The 19,675-nt window shown below is 34.9% G+C and overlaps 1 protein-coding gene across 7 annotated transcripts in view; it reads left to right on the top strand.

The window, feature by feature from the left end:
- cabin1 (calcineurin binding protein 1) overlaps positions 1-19,675 on the top strand; it is a 115,896-nt gene that overhangs the window by 88,178 nt on the left and 8,043 nt on the right. For all 7 annotated transcript variants that reach the window (XM_058785876.1, XM_058785875.1, XM_058785878.1 and 4 more), the window contains 2 exons: positions 94-825; positions 10,587-10,661. In XM_058785876.1, the coding sequence (XP_058641859.1) occupies positions 94-825; positions 10,587-10,661 (807 nt within the window). The remainder of the gene's footprint in view (positions 1-93; positions 826-10,586; positions 10,662-19,675) is intronic.

Raw genomic sequence — 19,675 nt, 5'->3', positions numbered from 1 at the left:
GCCTTACTTACATGCGACACATTAAATGTGATTTCTTTGTCTCATTTGTTGTGTGAAGATGTCTTATCATATCTGTATCATTCTCTTTTTCAGGTAAGTGATCCCCCTAAACCTTCTACCACCTCTATGGGTGAAATGACCACTGCAGATGTGTCCAACCGGCCCCCTGCTGTGGAGGACCCCAAATGCTCCCACACCACCCAGCCTAAAGCAGGACTCCCTGACACCCCTAAGGCCACAGGAAGTGTGATCGGACCTCCCAGCATGCCTCAGCAATGTTCAGCCACTCTTCAGCTCTCCCTGGAGCCTTTAAATCAGGTGACAGAGGCCGCCGTTCACCCCAGAGAAGGTACTTCAGCACTTGTAGAGCCTATGGAGCTTGGCCTCGGATCATGGCCGGGTGCCTCAAAATTCAGAGACCCTCAAACGCCTGTTGAAACCAGACCACAGGAGCAGGGGGTTGCTAAATCAGCAACAGAGGAGGCCGATAAGGTCCCAGAGAGCAGTCGGGCGTCTGAGCTATCGTTGGAGGAGTTGAGCATTAGCTCAAAACAGCAGCTACAGAATCAGGTGAACGCAGCTAAAGGAGCACTTACTATGGTCACAACACCAACAGCCAGCAACCCCACACCTCTACCCAGCACCCCTGAGGTGGGACAACAGCAGAGACCCAACAGGAAGAGGAAGCTGCTGGATGATGTGGAGTCGGGCAAGATGCTGCTTTTGGATGCGTACAGGGTGTGGCAGCAAGGTCAGAAGGGCATGACCTATGACCAGCAGCGCATTGAGAAGATCATATCCGAGACCTACATGCTAATTAAACAGGTAAGACAAGATGCAAGTAGGGCTTGGGGGTGTGCGATATTGACAAGATGTAATCACACTTTTTCCTGGAATTTTGTTGTTAATAATTAGACAAAATCGATAGACATTAATTTTCATTAAGTGGTGACATTTGCCACCTTAAATTGATTTCCATGGCTTTTTTACTTTTATGATGCCAATTTTTCTAGCCTTGTTAGATGTATGCGTCATCATCTGTGTCAAATTCTTGCATTTAATCAATATCTTTAGTTTGAATAATAAGACACTATAGGCTGTTAACAATAAAATTAAGTCATTATCAGCAAAATCCATTTATGCACTGCTGAAGTGGTGCAAAAGCTGCATCTAAAGCGGCATTTAGATCCATTTACACTGCAATTACAATTGCATAAATAATGGTTTGAGATTTAATATTTTAAAAATATATTTCAATATTCAAAATATATATATTTTTTTTTAATGAAAGGATATTTTACACATGAATCTAAAATCACCAGTAATAAATTGTCTTAATGAATGTGTCATTGAATGATTCATTTAGTTGCTTCGTTCGAACTGTTATTCAGGAAAAAAGAAAGTTATCATTATGAATAGATTGCTAAATCATTGATTCATTCAGAAAATAAACATTTCTGTTTGTTGCTTGGCTTTTTTTGAAACTCTTTTTGTTTGCGAAATATTAAAAAAAACAAAACAAATGAATGACAAATTTAACTCACAATATTAACTTCTTATTTATTGATCTGTTATATAAATGTTATAAACTGGTATAAAATGTTATTTTTAAATTATACTATAACATAAATGTATAAAATCAATATCACATTTACAGTTGCACTGATATTCGGGAAAAACAGCACACTTGCTTGTGTAATTTTGTTTAACTATCATAAAGAAATATGACAAAAACATGTTGGTGTCCTTCGAACTGGGTTAGTGGGCCACATCACACAGCAAATGCATGGACTCTCAAGGTGTGTTTTTTGCAAAATAACTGATATACCACATTTCTAAAACAACAATTACAGTATTATCAGACTATGCACATCGCAGTTCCCTATAGGACTGATTGCTGCATTGTCAGTTCTCATTCAAACATGACGTGGCATGACAGTCGTGACAGAAGGTAAACGTACAATCACTGTGACAGGGAAATCCCACTAAGATAAAACACTGAGAAGATTTATGAGGGAAAGTCCGAAAAATCTGATACGGCATAGAATGAAACTTGTTGGCTTTGTTGTTGTCAGTGAAACATCTCGGGCAATATTTACTTAGTGTCAGACTCTAGGAAGATAACCAAGAAAATAAAACGTAAGTGGTGTTTGTACATGTGAAACGTGCCACTGCATTGCTAGAGTATCGCTAGTGCTTTTCCCGTCTAAAGTGTTACTAAAGTGTTCTGGGTAATTTGCGTGTGTGTGTAGCCCACGTCCAAGTCTATGATATTCTGGTCTCTAGATATGACTTGAGTCCTCCTTCGGTGTAAATCTTCAGTAGCATAAATGGTGCGGGAGGAATTACCTGCCGTTTAGTACAAGGATTTGAACAAAACCCTAAATGTGAGCCATAGTAATATTAATGCTTGCCTTAGCAAAAACAACTAGTAAAAGTAATTATTTTAGTCACGAAGCAGGCTGTAAAGTGGGATGTGTATTGAGAGTGCTATAGAGCTATACTATGTTATATTATACAGACATTAAGGCATCCCTGGGGAGAGCAAGCGAGAGCCAATTGAATACAAATGGAACTCTGGAAAATTACTGGTGTAGCTAATGATAGTGTAGCACATGAGCTCCATAACATTTGTCATCATAGTGCTGAGTCAAGTACGCTATTGTATAAGAATTCACCAAGAACCAGTGAGGTCTAAAAGGACCGGTTTCTGGCTTTTTATTACACACTGAACCTCAAATGCCCTTGAATACATGGTGAACATATTAAAATATTGTCCTCGGTGCTGGGTAGTCACTGATTACATGTAATCTGGATTACGCAAAATCAAGTACTCGTAATCAGGTCGTAACTCATAAAATTACTTTTTATTGATTGCATTATTACTTATTATTTGCACAATAGCAATAATAAATGTAGAATTTATAGAGTCTCCCTCATAAATGTTCCTTTCTAAAATAAAATACCACTTAGTTACATTTCAGAAAGTCTTTCAGTTTTGTGGAGACACACACAACGACCAGTTGCTAGTAAAGTAATAATAATAGTAATAAGAATATTAATAAATAATTATCACAGCATTTGACCACTGGATTTATAAAATGGATTTTTTTTTTCTTTTTTAATTTCAAGTGCTTTCTCTTTCAACATTGCATCAACTACTGATGAACACATTCATTTTATTTGAATTATCACATATGACTTATTTTAAAAAGATTTATTTTAATTTTATATTTTTATGATTTCAATGATCAGTTATCTTTTCATTAAACCCACAAACCTGGGTTTAATTGTTTATGTGTGTGTGTGTGTGTGTGTGTGTGAGAGAGAGAGAGAGCGAGAAAGATTTTTACAGTAAGAAATTAATACTTCATGGCTTAATTTGATCAAAAGTGACAGTAAAAACTCTTACAAATTTTTATATACATATCAAGAATCAGATACTTTCGTGTGACGTTGTTTTGTAACATTGTAAATGGTTTTGTCACATGAAAGTAGGTAACTATTAATTTAATTTAACCTTTAAAATAAATCTTTTATGTAGATAATATTTTAAATGTAAATATATTTTATATTACATTATTTATATATTTTAAATAATTTATATATAACACGGCAATATACAACATTTTACATTGTTACAAAAATGTTTAAAGTGTAAAATGTTTACTGTTTAATAACTTAATAATCATTAATATTTAAATTAAATTAAATTATTCAATTAAATTAAATTAACATGGACTCTTTTGACATGGGCCAGTAAGTAACCGTCTAGTACCCATCAAGAAGACCCTGTGAACCACATACCAGCGTGCTGAAAAATCTTCTGCACCACCTAGTTAAGTTCATAGTGTTTTTAAGCGGAGGAAGCCCCACAGGTTACTGTAGAAATGTGTCTTTTTTTTCTCTAAACTCTAAACCAAGTTATTATGTCTCATTATGCCTTTTCCCCCAATACCATCATCAAGTGTTGAGCTCTGTATTTAATTATGTCAAGGTAAAAAACAAACTAGCAAAGTTGCCATTAAAGTATGTTATTAGTATGAGAGGTTAATGGCTCTAGCTGGCAGTGCACACACACACACACACACACACATAGAACTCATCTAGTCCATTATCAACCTCTACCTCTCTAACAGTGTATCACCTCTCATTTCCCCTGCCTGTTTAATTGCTTCTGCTCGCTGAGTGTGTGTGTTTGTCTCAGTACCTAATTGTAGTGCTTGTCTCTGCGTGTGTTTATGCATGTTTTTGTGTGTGTTTGTATCCTGCGGTTGTTTGTTATGAAGCACCGTCTAATTCACCCATTGAAGAACAAACCTCTGATTGAGATGACAGTGGAAAGGAGAGAGATTTTAATGTGGCCCCTGGACACTGACTCACTGGTAAAATTGGCCCATATTTACCTCGCTGATTGAGGAAAGATTGTATGTGAAGAATTTAACAATCTGCTTTATTTGGAGCCTACATGCATAATGCATTATCAAGATGCATTGAATTGGATTAGTTTTTTTCATGAACTTGTTGCAGTGCATTCTTGAATTTACCTTCTGTGCAAAAGATATGTGTGGAACTGCTTTAGAATTTGGCTAAAATGTGGTATCTTAGTAGGCAGCGTAATTAAGTCGCCTACATTTTGAACAGGTTTCACATTTAGAGCATTTTGAGGGCCTATGATGAAGTGCGGTCTCCATAGACCACACACTAGGGTTTGTAATAAAGCAGTTATAATCAGTTTTTAAATAATGGTAACCACAGTTATAAACACACAGGAAATGCAAACAGTGAACATTTGGACAGAGGCTTTCAACAGTCATTAGCATTTATGAATGGTGTTGCGCTCATTAGTGATATTCCACTTATTTAGCTTCAGTGATGATTCAGTTCTACCACATAAAAACTGCAAATGACTTTACTTTCGTTAAACATTTCATCTTGATTTAATAAAAATTGCACAATTACGTAATACATACTATTAGAATAAACTTTTTTTTTCAAGATTTATTAATTCAAAAAGAGATTGCATTTCACACCTACCAGTGACTTGACCTCTGTTTTGAGTTGATGAATATGGTGAGTTTATGAATTAAAAATCGAACTGTCCTGGTATCATAGTGGAGAAAAAAACCTCTTGACCCTTTTTACAGACTGTGATGTGTTTCCACAGTTATTAACATTGTGAATCTAGCAAAGTTTTTCTTTTTAATGAAAATAGAATTTCATTATATATTTTTTCATTTTATTACAACAACACAACAAATGATGTGATAGGCTGCTATTCAATCTCTGTAAAAATATGACCCGCAAGCTAATATTTTGGGTCGCAAATGCATCTATTTTAGGCTCAGTCTGGAGCCCTGTGATCTTCTCTTTGGTCTTCTGACCAACGTTATCTATCTATCTGTCTATTTTTTTTTCATTTTCTGCTGGTAATGTGTATTTGTTATAGTTGGCGTTCAACACTGTAACTTTACCTAACTATGATGACAGCTTCTGAGAACCCTGGAAATTTGAACACCTAATACAAACCAACAGAACAGCGACTTGCCAATCGCCTGTGGTTAAATATTGAGTCTTTATAACATTATAATGTGTTACAGTGCATTGTACTATTTACTAAGTTAAGTGTTACCAAAAATGAGTTTGTGGAAAATGGATGTTGCAAACAGTACCAAATTACTTCATTGGACATCAAAGCCACCAGAATGCACTGCATGAGCCTGTATGCTGTAAACCTACAGCGGCAGGAACTTCTTATAACAGAAACCCTTTGAGTTCATTTGTCCCATTGAAAGCATATCTGGACTTTGGAGGTTAATTCATGTCATGTGATCATGAGCCTTAAAGGTTTTCCCATACTAAATCCACATCACAAACATTCATTTAAGCTCCAGGAAGTCCTGGATTAAGCAGCTACAGACCCTGAGATTAACCATCATGAAACATCTCTCCCGCTCTGCCACTGCTTTCTCTCTCCCGCTCAATCATCATAAAGCCGTTGTATGGGCTTATTCTGTGCTGATCATATAGAAAGAACATGGCTGCATCCTGAGCTGCATGCTCTGTACTGTGTAGTATGTAATCACAGTGCATTCAAAAGTATTCTTCCAAAAGTGCATAGAAACACCGTGTCCAACAGAATTGAAAGAAATAGGCATCCGTTTATGCTTTTGGACTAATTTCCCATAAACCCTTGTGGTGAAGAGCAAGGGTGTGTGATTGCTCTCTTTTGACCTGTTCAGTTGTAGGAAGCTTGTAAATGAATGAATATAGCTAAATGCTAATGCTTGTACGCAAACATTAGCGAAAATTCTCTCACGAACATTTACCAAACCGTGATAAATGTGTCCATACCTTACAGTAAGTGGTCTGTGGTATTAACCCTCTGGTGTTGTTGTCATTTTTCTGTATTTTTTTTTTTTTTTTTAATGTTTTAATTAATTGGAATGGTATGAAAAATACATTTAAAAAAATATTATAATAAATAAATAATCAAGAATATGATTCAAAAAGGTTACATTTTAGGTTCAGCTTTAAATAGTTTTGGAAAATAGTGTCATTAATGCTAGAGGACACAAAGCTAGAGTCAGTTCATTGGTTCAGTGATGTCATCATCCAGTTCAGCCAAAGGTGACGGGCCAAAGGCAATTAACAGATAATAAATGGATCATAACTATACCACAAATATTATTTAGTACCATAAATTCCACACACACTTCACTAACTTCAAGTTTCATGAACTTAAAAATCTTCTCAACCTGTTTTTTTTTTTTAGATTTGTTGAAATTGTGATTTATTAGTATTTTTATTTATTTAAAAATGTATAAATAATGAAGAATGAGTATGTGTCCGATCCTTTGATTAGCAATGTTGTTTATACAGTTACACTGAACGCGTCAGGCTTCTTCGCCGATGGTTGTTGTTTTTTTAACCGCTCAAACTGTGAGATCTGTATGACGTGTGTGTGCTGGTGCTGAGAGTGTTGGCTTCTGCATCTGAGTGGTGTGCGGTGTCGAGGTTGTTGTGCAGTGTTTTGAGTCATTCGTCTGAAATCTCACACCAACCGGAGGAACAAGTCCTTACAGTTAACTCTCTCTCACACACACACACACGCACGCATGCACACACATGCACACCAGCAAAAAAAATGCGCCTATGAACTCTTCTACTACTCTACTCTGCTAGATTAAGTTTAACTGAAGGTGGATCAGCATTAGCAAGCATGCTAAATGCATCCACGGTATAGCTTTAGTGTAATTTCCTGATACTTTATTTAAAGGAATTCGGTTGTTTTCAGTTTTAAAATGTATATTATGTATTAGTGAAGACACTGTCGTCTTTCTCTCTCACACATGCTATTAAAAAAAGAGAGCACCATACTCTAACTATCTGACATAAAACAGACACCAGGGATGCCCAATTTCAGCCGGCTCCTCCAGTTGCCATGACCACAAGCACACCAGTAGAGGTCTATTTAGGTCATTTTGTTCTATAGCCTGTTCTGTGTGTCAAATTTTGGAGGATCTAAAAAATCAATAAGAGCTTCAGAACTTGTCTAATCAGCCATATTTTAAAGGGCTAGTTCACCTGAAAATTAAACGCTTGTCATCATTTACTCCGTGGAAGACAAAATAAGAAATTCTGAAAAGAAAAAAAAAAACTTTTTCTGTGAAAATGACTAGGTCTGGGTCCAGAATGGTGAAAAAAAAAAACCTGCTAAAAAATAGTACATATGACTTCTGAAGCAATCTGAAGGTTGGTTTTGTTTATACTACTCTAAACTAGCATATTTTATTTATTTGTGTAAGTTCTTAGTGTTTTGTTCAGACAGAACTTTGTTTGGCTTGTTCATTTTCAGGACCATAACGCCATCTGCACATTTTGGCATATCATAGTGCTGGTAGCGATTCTTTGCTCCTACTGCATCCTCTCGGGACCTCTGCCTGTGTTTCTGTATTTGTGTGCATGCTGCTTTTTATTCCATATTTGTAGATGATCTTATTATGGTCCTTCATTAGTGTGGGTCTCTTCTTCCAGAAATCATCATCAACTGATTTCTGAGAGCTTTTCTGGCAGCTTACTTGGCTTTCATACAGGCACTGGCTAATGAGTGATAGCACTGTTTCTGGGGGTTATTTTCTAGAGTGGACTTAACTTTTGCCTTCAAAATTCAATCAGATGTTCATTAACACCCTTTGAAAAAGTCAAGGTCTTTTTTTAGTGCTTTAGGTACCAAGTATTAGTATTAGCTAGTTTTAACAGGATAAAAGAACAGTTAAGCGGTTGTTCACCTAAAAACGGGAGTTATGCAGTTTAGTCATCGTCATGTCGTTCCAAACGTATATACTTTTTTTCTTCCGTAAAACACAAAAGATTGTTCTTTTCCAAGCTAACTGAGGCTTTCAAGCAGTTGATAGGGCGCTGTGATCTTGATGCAGAAAACGTGGACGGAATCACGGAATCCAGTCATAAAAATGGAATTTATTGTGTGGAATGCCACATTACAGTATAATTGAGAGCTATCAATTTAACATTTATTAGACTTTAAAAAACTTCTAATTTAAGTGAATTTAAAACAATCTTCACATAAATAAATAATGTGAAAATATAGCCTAATTTAATAAAGTTATCAAACACTCAATTCTAAATTAAATAGAGATGAAGATTAAAACTACAGAAGTTACTGATTTCCTGTTTTTTTTTCTTTTGTTCTTTGATTAACAGACATCACTGGTTATTAGGTTATTTTGGCTGCTACTTTAAAAACCGCCGCTGCTGAACTTGATGCAGATCTGACACTGCTTTACATGTGACTCATAAAAAATAAATACTTGCATGCATTTAAGGCAGCTTTAATCGCCTTTTTTGTGACTTCATGACTTAACTGATGACATAACTACGACATTGCATACTCATAGTTTCATTTGGGTTTGAATGATACAGCGCTTTAATATAGCCTAATACAGCCCGTGCCGGCACATTTGTGTGTGCACTTGAAGAGCATGCGCTAAGAGCCCAGTATAACTGCTGACAGGACAGGAAGATTAGTTTTTACTGACATATGGCCTGACATCTCATCTGACCGCAGTTCGCTGTTGTTCTACTGAAGCTCCTCGTCTCCGGGACCGTTTCCGCACTCGTTTGATTCGCGCCTGGGGCTGAAGTGAAGTTGGAGCGCATGTCTGAAAACTGTCCCGTTTGATGTCCACGTAAAGACGTTCTGCGTCTGAATAAACTCAATTCTTTAGCAGTTGTGAGTGGGGTGGCCAAACCTAGCCCCGCCCCTGCGTTAATTGCGTTAAATATTTTTGACACCACTTGTAAATACATAACACAATAGTAATTGAACTATTAAAACAGAGTTTCTTTTTTAATTTAACCATTAAAACAGATTTTTTTTTAAATAAAACGTGGAATCCAGAAAAATTTAAATGGAAAAAAAATGGAATTTGGAAAAAAAAGCAAATGGAAATGGGGAATAAATATAAAGGATTTCATAGGGCCCTAAATTAATAAAAGTGGTCCATATGACTGTTTGCTATTAAAAGTCTTTTGAAACCATATAATAGATTTGTGTGACAAATTTGTGTTTTTTTCTAACCATTAGACCTTTAGTTCATTATTGAAACACATCCAGTATGGTAAAAGGAAGCTCAAAAGTGCTTGCTTGACATTTGAGAACCAATGAGGTTTGTTCTCTTCAAATACAGTTGAATAACAACTGCTCTTTTGAACTTTCTATTCATCAAAGAATCCTGAAAAAGAACTGTCTCTTTTTGACGACTTATAATTGAATGTTACTTGCACTAAATTGGTGGTAATTTAGTTGTATGCGAAGCTGACCTTTTATATGTCAGTGACCTCTCTGAATGATTCACTGACCTCTTCGCACATGAAATGCGTAACAGCGTCTCTGTCATGTTACTGAATGGACTTTAATATATATAAACATGGGCAGTCACGTGTTAAAGTGCTCGTGTCTAGGTTTGTGATTGTGATCAAGTATGTCTACATCAAGCTCTTTTTATTGTATTTTCGCTCTAAAATTCTGGATTTTTTTTTCTTTGTTGTTAATTTTGCTTTTGAATTACCATAATTATGAGATGACAAGATAATTCTGCTCTGATCTACATAATCAGACTCAGAAATTATTTATTCCTATGCCAAGGCTTACAATGCTAAAAAATGGACCCATGTGCGCTTTTGGTGTTTATATTGACAGTAGAGTATTTAATTGGCACATTAATTCACTAATTTATTCTTTTTCAAAGTCATGAAGAACAAAGAAAGTGCAAAGTTAACAACACTGACTACAATCAAATGACAGAAATTGACTGCTTTGAACTGTTGAGGCTGCTTTTACATAACATAGCAACAGTCTAGTAGGAGACATCAGGCTTTTTGTGTGATTCAGAGTTTCCAAATTATTGTGTGAATGGTTTTCTGGTTATAAACTCTAAATGATTGTAAACATGACATGAGACAGCATTAAAACACCTAATACAAGGCTTTTTTTGTGTTGTTTTGTCTGATTATGATAAATAACTCCACTAATGTTATTTCTCATACTTTCTGTTTCTCTGTAGGTGGATGAGGATGTAGCATTGGATCAAGCTCTTAAGTTCTGCCAGATTCAGATGGCAACATCGGCACAAAGACAGGTAGGATGCACAGACTCTCTCTGTCTCACACCAGGAAATAACACCGGCTGCTTTTCCCTCTGGAATGCAAATCCAATATTCTCTCCTCTGCTCACTCTATTGGAAACACAGCAGACTCGCTGGATGTTTTCACATTTGGCTGTGGTGCTACCCCCTCTGCTACCCCTTTCTCTCTCTTTTAGGTTTCTCTCTCCCATCCCTCCCTCCCACACACACACACACACACACACACACACACCCCCTCTGTCTTTTCTGAGCCGTTTATGAGATGCATTAATTATGCACCTTTTGCTAGTACCCCTCCTTCCCTCTCACTGTTCAAATGATTAAAACGTTTGTTGAGCAGCTCAAAGAGAGAAACAGAGGCTGTGTTTGGTAAGGAATAGTTACTGCATACTCACTACATACCAAATACTAACTACTACAAAAAACTGTATGCAAATTAAACATTCAAACACATGGTTTGCTGTGATGAATGGAAATGGAAATTCTTGGCAAAAAACTGTTAATTATGGATACATGACTAAAAAAAATATATTAGTCTTTGTATTTATATAATACTTATGTTAATATTGTATTATTATATTTATATTAGAATATTATTCTATGAATATTTAGTTTCTGGTAGTATTTAGTATTATAATTTTAATATATTAATCTATTTGTATAATTTGAAAATATTTGGATATTATCATATAAATGTTGCCTCACATCCAGATTTCTGTTGGCTTATTTTATTTTATTTTTTATTCTCGTCTTTTATGACATTAATTTTCTAATCTAGTTATAAAAAGATGTTAAAATATTGGTAAATAATTGCTTCCAGTTTATTCATCACATTAAAGATCATGTGAAGTGTTTACTAAATTTAATTTTGGTCATTGCACTGAAGTGTATAAAATGACAGTAAACCTGAATTTATATATAATCCAAGTTTATTAATAAAAAAAAAAATTAATTAATGAAAAAGTATTTAAATTAATATTTTTATGGATGTCCTTTTAGGGCACATTAAACTTATCAAAATTCAGTAAAGACATTTATAATATTACAAAATAATGCAATAATTTTTCTTTACTTTCTATTCATCAAAGAATCCTGAAATGTAATTTTTATTTAATTTTTTTTTTTGATTAATAATTGTTTCTTGAGTAGAAAATCAGCATATTAGAATGAATTCTGAAGGATCGTGTGACCCTGAATACTGGAGTAACGATGCTGCAAATTCAGCATTGTATCATATGCATATTCAAATAGAAACCAGTTATTTTAAATTGTAATAATATTTCACAATAATGCAGTTTTAGCATTTATTTTTGAGCAAATAGATGCATCCTTGGTGAGCATAAGAGACTTTAAAAAACAAAAACTTTTGTATGTCAAATTAGCACAGTTTGATAGTTGTAACTGTAGTATTTCAGTGAAAACTGAGGTTATCAGGGTACATTATCATACATGTATGGCATTCCAAACATCCCCAGAGCGTGTGACAGGATTGATGTTGACTGGGTTTTCTTCAGAGAGACGTGCATACGGATCTGCCTGATGTTCAGCTCTCATTCGCTCCTGCATGAGAGCGTTCTCTCTTTTCATTAGTCATTCATTAGTGTGCTGAAACTAGCCTGGGCAAAACATATAAGAGGCCCTGCTGTGTGTCTCATCTCTCTCTTTTACTCTCTGCATCTCTCACCCACTCAACCAGCCCCCTCCACCTCTTCCCCCGATTCAATCGCTTTCATTTCACATCTCGGTCACTCATGCTATCTGTTCATCTCCTCTGCTGCTTACTTTACTCTAATGCACCATTACTACAATGTTTTCTGTCTGATAACCGACAGGTCGACCGTGTTGGTCCACCATTAGCGTGTAAAACACCACCGCAGCTGGGGATGCGCTGTATAACGCTGCTATTTTTCATCTGCATCAATATGATTAGGCCGGTGTTATAAGATAATATCAGGGATATTTATCTCAATTTGAATGCCAGGTACAAAAAGATATCTGTCTTTCCTACAGTGCAGAAAAACATTATTTTGAGAGATAAAATTGTATAAATCTATTTTGCTGTGTTTTGAGATTGGGAATTGGATATAAAACAGAAACACTAAATACCATAAAAATAAATAAATAAATTACCCATATTAATTTTATTATTTTTTCAGTTGACAAATTACAGAATCACTTAAAAAAAAAAAAAAAGTTAAAATAAAGGGTTGTTCAGAAGTGCCTTAGTTCTTATATTTATTTCTGACTGTTTTATGTTTCACATACTTCACAAAATATTCTCAAAATAAAAAATTAAATATAAGAACATACAAAAAAAAATAAATAAATAAAACTATAAGGAACCATAATTGTATACACAGTACTTTTCAAACATTTGGGGTCATTTAAATTTTGTTTTTTTTTAAGCTTCTTGTGCTCAACAATGCTGACTTTATTTAATCAAAAATACAGTTAAAATATTAATATTATGAAATATTGTTCCAATTTGAAAGAACAATTTTCTGTTGTAATGTGTAATTTGCAAAAGCTGAATTTTCAGCATCATTACTCGAGTCTTCACTTCAGTGTCACACGATCCTTCAGAAATCATTTTGATATACTGATTTGGTGCTCGAGAAACATTTATTATTATTATTAATGTTGAAAACAATGTTGAAATTTTTTTAATTTTAAAGTTGTTTAATATTTTTGTGAAAGCTGTAATACTTTTTTTCAAGACTTATTGATGAACCTTTTAAATTAATTTACTGTATAATGACACCCACCTTAAAAAAAGTATTAAATATTTTTATTTTAATGAAAGATTTTTAATATGTTTGAATATTTAATAAAATGTCTATTGCGTTTTTATTTTGTGAAATGTTTTTTTTTTTTTTTTTAGCATTTATTATAACAAAACTCTTTTAGATCGCAATTACACCGTTGTCATTTGCCAGTGAGCAATTCGAGTCTCACTAAGTCTCACTTTGGCAAATTAGACCGAATGAATCGTTGGTCTGAATCTTGAAGACAACTCTCATGATTCTCCGTGTGAATCGCCACTCACTGCAGCACTGACGAGGACGGTTACTCTCTGACCTGCTCACAGCATTAGCGATCACATTAGAATCACTCAAATTGAACTCATCCTCTTTGCTCAGACTGTTTGAGGCGGTTTGTTTATTCAACAGGTCTCTCGTCTTTGTTGTTTACCTCAGAAGTCCTCTCACTCTGAAGCAAGCAGTCAAACAGGAAATGCGCCTGTCGGTGGGAAGCGTGGGTTCATGCATTGGTTTGAGAGAGAGTGAGTGGGTGGAGGGTGCTCATCACAAATGCTTCAGTGTATGTGATATACTGCAGAGCACTAACAAACCTGACTGAATTCAGTCACAGTCATACAATCAGTCACTGCACAATCATAACACACTTGTGTCGCTTCAGAGGTTTTCCCTGAGATATCCGATTTGAGGCCGTTTAAGCTTTTTTTCTTTACTGATTACTCATTAGTCATGTGACTGTCAATTTTATCTTCAGTGACTTGCGGTACATATATTACAAGCATATTCCCCTGGAGCGCAAGATTCTGTCAGCGTTTACTCACCCTTGTGTTGTTCTAAACCCATGTGTCTTTTTTCTGGAAAAGATTTCAGGCACAATGATCTATATAATGAAAGCCAGTCAAGCTCCAAAAATGACAAAAAGCACAATAATAGTTGTCTGTGTAACTCATGCACTATATTGAAAATGTGCATGAGCCATTATTTGCTGAAAATCTCATTACCGTTCACTTCCATTCAAAAGTTTGGGGTTGGTAAGTTTTTTTCAATGATTTTGAAAATCTCTCATGCCTCCAAGGCTGCATTTATTTGATCAAAAATACAGAAATTTTGTGAAATACTATTACAATTTAAGAAAACTGTTTGAATATATGTAAAAATGTAATGCAAAGCTGAATTTCCAGTCTTTAGTGTCACATGATGCTTCAGAAAGTATTCTAATAACATTTCTTCTTATCGATTATTATTAATTTCTTTAAAAAAAAAAAAAAAGTACTTGGCCTACAATTTTAAAGGGTAGAGTTATTCAAATATGGCATATTTCAGATCATTACAAAACATCATTAATTATTTTGATGTATAGAATTTTCAGTCAGCTTGTAGTTTAATTCACTTGTGTAGACTATTTCTGTAGCACTTCTGTGACATCCATCTTCTCTGGAAGCCCATTTCCGTCACTGAATAAAAAAGAAAAAAAGGCAATTGCGACTTCTTATATCGCAGTTCTGATTTTTTTTCTCAGAATTGTGATATAAAATCGCAATTGCGAGTTATAAAATTAGAGTTGCAAAATATAAACTTGCAGTTCTGATTTTTTCACAATTGTGACTTTATAATATGTAAATGTGAGTTTATATCTTACCATTCTGAGAAAAAATAGCCAGAATTGTGAGATGATTTTTGATTTTATATTCAGTGGTACTACTGCAGGGATAGACCATGTTTGTCTGTATCTAACCATAACTGCATTCAAATATGGAGACTTTTTTTTTCTGTTGCTGAGTCTCATACAGGTTTCAAATGACATGAGGGTGAGTAACGCAGCGTTTTAACCTCTGTGGTTAGTTGTTAACCACTAGGCTCCAACACCCCCTCGTTATAAAGCCCGTCGCTTCTGAACTACATGTGCAGCATCCAACCGCTTTTAAACCTCTGTAATTCCTCAATTGCTGTAATTGCTGAAGGTCCATTAACGTGTTTGGAGTTCATTAACTTGCTGTCAGTGGGTTGCTGTCTCTTTGTGCTGTCTGCTACTCACTGACTATAAAGTCGCTTGCTCACTCTCTCTCCATATCTGCAGGTGCTGTGAAATTAGAGTTGTCATTTAAGGCTACAGGAAGAGCTGCTGTTGTTTTGAGAGGTTATGAATGGTTTTGTTTGCTGTTTGATTTGAGTCATCATGTGGCAAATGTATTTCACTGTTGCAACTCTCATGTGTGGACTGTGCATATGACTGTGTTGCTTTTTTTCATAATGTACAGGTGAATGTGTTTTGTCCTGTGCATGGGGAAATGAAAACTCGCTGTAAACAACAACATACGAATGTTACAAACAACCTGAAGCATTACCCATGTGAACTGTGCAATCGGAGGGAAAAATGCTGCATTTTCAAATACATTTAAAATGCATTTCATATATGGAGACCATAGCTTCCAACAGCATAAGCAGCGCCATCTAGTGACTGTGTGTGCGGGACACCTTTACAATCTCAGCCAGGGTCCAAAATTAACAATCGCAAAACAGCAAATGTGAGTAAAAATTTGTGAAACTTGATAACTGGTAATGAGAGTCACTTTTAGATCTGCTGTCAAAAAAGGGGAAGCTTTAAGGGGTCTCAGCAGTTTTCCACTAAAATGAAAGCTGTAGAAAACAAATAATATTATTTATTATTATTATTAATATAAAGATAAATATTGTAAAATTTTAAAATAAGATATTATTAGTAGTATTATTATTAAAACGATGTTTTTACATTTTTATATTAATTTATTTTTTAATTTATAAATTTGTATATTAATTTATATTAAAATAAATATTGTATAATATAATATAATATAAATTTATATTATACAATATTTATTTTAAAATAGTTTTTACATTAATAATAATATAATTATTAAATGTTTTATTTATATAATAAAATATTGTTTTAAAGTATTAGTATTATTATTAATATTATTGTATGGTCATTTGTTTATGTTAGCTGACCACATTGCTATTACTATTGCTCATACTCAAGGTCCAAGTTCTATCTAGAGACTAGAATATCATAGCAACCACATAGAAATGTGAGTTAAGAACATTGAGGATCTTAGCAATGAAATAGCAATGGTCTGGAAACTAGCCACAACATCCTAGCATTGTGTGTCGCACAAACACCACTAAAAAGCTAGTCGCTACAGTTATTGTTACTACTGTAAACATCACAGTAGTGTGGGATCTTCTTTGAGTCATTCTGCTGTTTTGTTTAAATTGTTACTTCGGTTTTATTATGGGAACAATTATGGTTAGAAGGAAACGTTGGATACCATGATAAATAAATATTTTAAGGGCAATTCACTTAATATTTGGCTATGCGTTTATAATTACATAATTGCTGTATCAGATGATCAGCCACTTACCAACAGTCTGTTTACTTGCAATTACAAAAATCTGCCTCTTATGCAAATTGCAGGTCACAGTCACATTTGTGTGTACTAAAATAAAAATTGACACACATCCTCATGTTAGTCCATATTTAAGCATACTCGTGTATATAAGCACAGACGGCTCAACACGTGGGTTTGTGCTGCTTGTATGTTAAAGCACGCTGTACCTAGCAGGAGCGTTTCCATAGTAACAGGATTGTGCCAACGCACCTCCTGCGCTCCATGCAGCAGAACTCTGTTTAACTGAAGCCTACCATTAAATGAAAATGAATTCCTTCATTTCTACACCTCTCTCCGTTAACACTGTTTTAAGACTGGCCTCTGCTTTAGTTTGACCATTTGGCCCCCTTGTGGTCAAAATGTGCTGGTTGAGAACAGATTCTTGTCGCCGTGTTGACATTGGATCAGATATTGTGGCTGAGAGAGGAATCTTTGTTTATGTTTAATAAATAATGTCAGAGTTGTGGGCTTGACCAGATATCTCAGATGGGAAACGTTGTGTCCCAGTTCTTTTCCCTTTTCCAAGTCAGACTGCAAGACTGTAAGTTTATGGTTGCTTATTTTTGGCGTATTACTATGCATTTAGTTAACTAACAATGAAATAAACTACGAGTGTTATACCTTGGAGTTAAGGCACATTCACACAAAGGGCAATAACTGTAATTATAAAATTTTAATTACCATTATAATTCATTAAAAGTTCAAACCATGGCGGTAACAATAACGACTTAGAGGAACAATATCATTGGAATTAGGAATGTAACGGTATGAAAATTTCTTATCACGGTTATAGTGACCAAAATGATCACGGTTATCAGTATTATCACGGTATTGTTCAAATGTGCTGGAGATGTTCAAAAAGTACAGACACATAAATCACTTCACCAAGTTTTATATGTAAAAATCAACAAACAGCAAGTAAAATGACTTTTTGTTTGCATAATCACTTAAACCATAACATTACCAATGATGCTCGGATTTTAAATGGCAACTTGACTGACAACAGTTTAATAGCATGTTCAAATATCTAATGTAAATGTTCAAATAAAGCTTTGAAAAAGTTTCATATAAAGGTAAACCTCACATTTCAGCCTTTAAATAAAGAAAAGGGTTAAGTCAAAGTGATAATTTATTAATAAATGATTATATGTATTTTATCTGGTGCATAAATAGTTCTAGATAACTTATCTGAATTGTTTAAACGTGTAGAATCCACATAAGCTTGTTTTCCATCAACCGGTCAAAATTTACAGCAGGGCGGTCCATTTTTAGCCAGACAGTACTGGACAAATCAGTATTGCGATTAAGAACACTTCCTTTAGGCATTACACGGAGCGAAGATGAAAACAAAATGCCATCGAATCATTTCTGAAGACAGTCAGAACCTTCAGAGGTACATTCGTTTAATTAATTAATTCATATATTTATTTGTATAATTCCCTCAGCACTCTTTTAAAACCTCCCAGCTTTTCGATATGACCAAAATCTTATATCACGATACGAGTACTTTTATTTCACGGTAACAATATATATCTCAATATATTCATTTTTGCTTTAAATAAGGTCTTTATGATATCTACATTTTTGATACCATAGAAATTTCATAATTCTTGTCACCAGTGTCAATATCACAAAAAAAACTAATACTAGCCTTAATTTCAAAAAACAAATTAATTACAAGCAATACAGGCAAAAAACTACAGTAGAACAAATAAAAAAGAAATGCTACATTCATTATATGAAGTAATCAAATGTATAAAAACAATGCATATTCTTTACTGTGTAAATTAAATATATATTTCTTCTTATTAAAGTTATAAAAGCGATTTAGTCAAGAGCAGTGAGAGATTTTCTCTCTTTTGTTGTTTGATTAACATGAACGACAGGGAGCTGGAACATTAGACTGCTGTCACTTTAAGAGCTACCCGGATCCAAAGTACTGTTAACATGTGTGCTTGCTTTCTCAGCTGTTTTCTTTCACTTAAAGGTGCAGTAGGAGATCTTGGAAAATGCTAACTTTAGCGTGATAGCACTGAAAGTGAACGTCCCACCCTCCCTGCAATCGCCGTCTAAAGCCACGCCCCCTGCACGCATATAGGCTCACAGACTAGAATACCAGAGACAACATTACTACAATAGGCTACATCAGCGGTTCCCAATTCCAGTTCGAAGCGAGTGTATATGTTCCATACAAAGCATTAAAGTGTACGAGACGTAAATTTAAATAATATTTATTTACAGAGGTATATTATGTCACACTTCACACTTCTCTAATAAGTTTCGTCTGTGTGAAGACTCTGTGCAGCGCAAATCCGTGAGTGAATGTTCCAAAGTGAAGTAAATCAAAGGATTTCCCTGCTCAGGGAGTAAAGAGCAGTGAACACTGTGTAGGAGCATGTCAATCGGAGCACAGTTCATGCACGGAGCTCACTTCTATTGAGCTAGTTATCTGAATACAGATGTAAAATAGCCTTTTGGGCTAATTCTGGCACATTTACATTTATGTTTATTAATGTGCATTGCCCCTGTAAATAAATAAATAAAAAAAAAAAAAAAAATCAGGTGTGTTAACTAAGAGAGGACTGGAATTGGGCTACATCATGTGTCATTCACCAGTGAGAAAACTTTATGGCACATGTTAGTAAAAGTACTACAATACCAGGAAGGAAGATCGGGTTGTTGATGTTTGTCTGCTGTTCTCGCTCTGTCTGCACAGCGTGCGTGAACGCGCTGATGACGTATCCTGTCTGCGCGAACAGGGTGTGCAGAGGTATGCAAATACATATGTTGACAGGCAGGTTGGAAAGTCAATAAAAACGTTTTT

Source organism: Onychostoma macrolepis, chromosome 08 (genome assembly GCF_012432095.1).
Source record: "Onychostoma macrolepis isolate SWU-2019 chromosome 08, ASM1243209v1, whole genome shotgun sequence".
Classification (NCBI taxonomy): Eukaryota; Metazoa; Chordata; class Actinopteri; order Cypriniformes; family Cyprinidae; genus Onychostoma; species Onychostoma macrolepis.
This window is presented reverse-complemented; position numbering and strand designations above follow the sequence as displayed.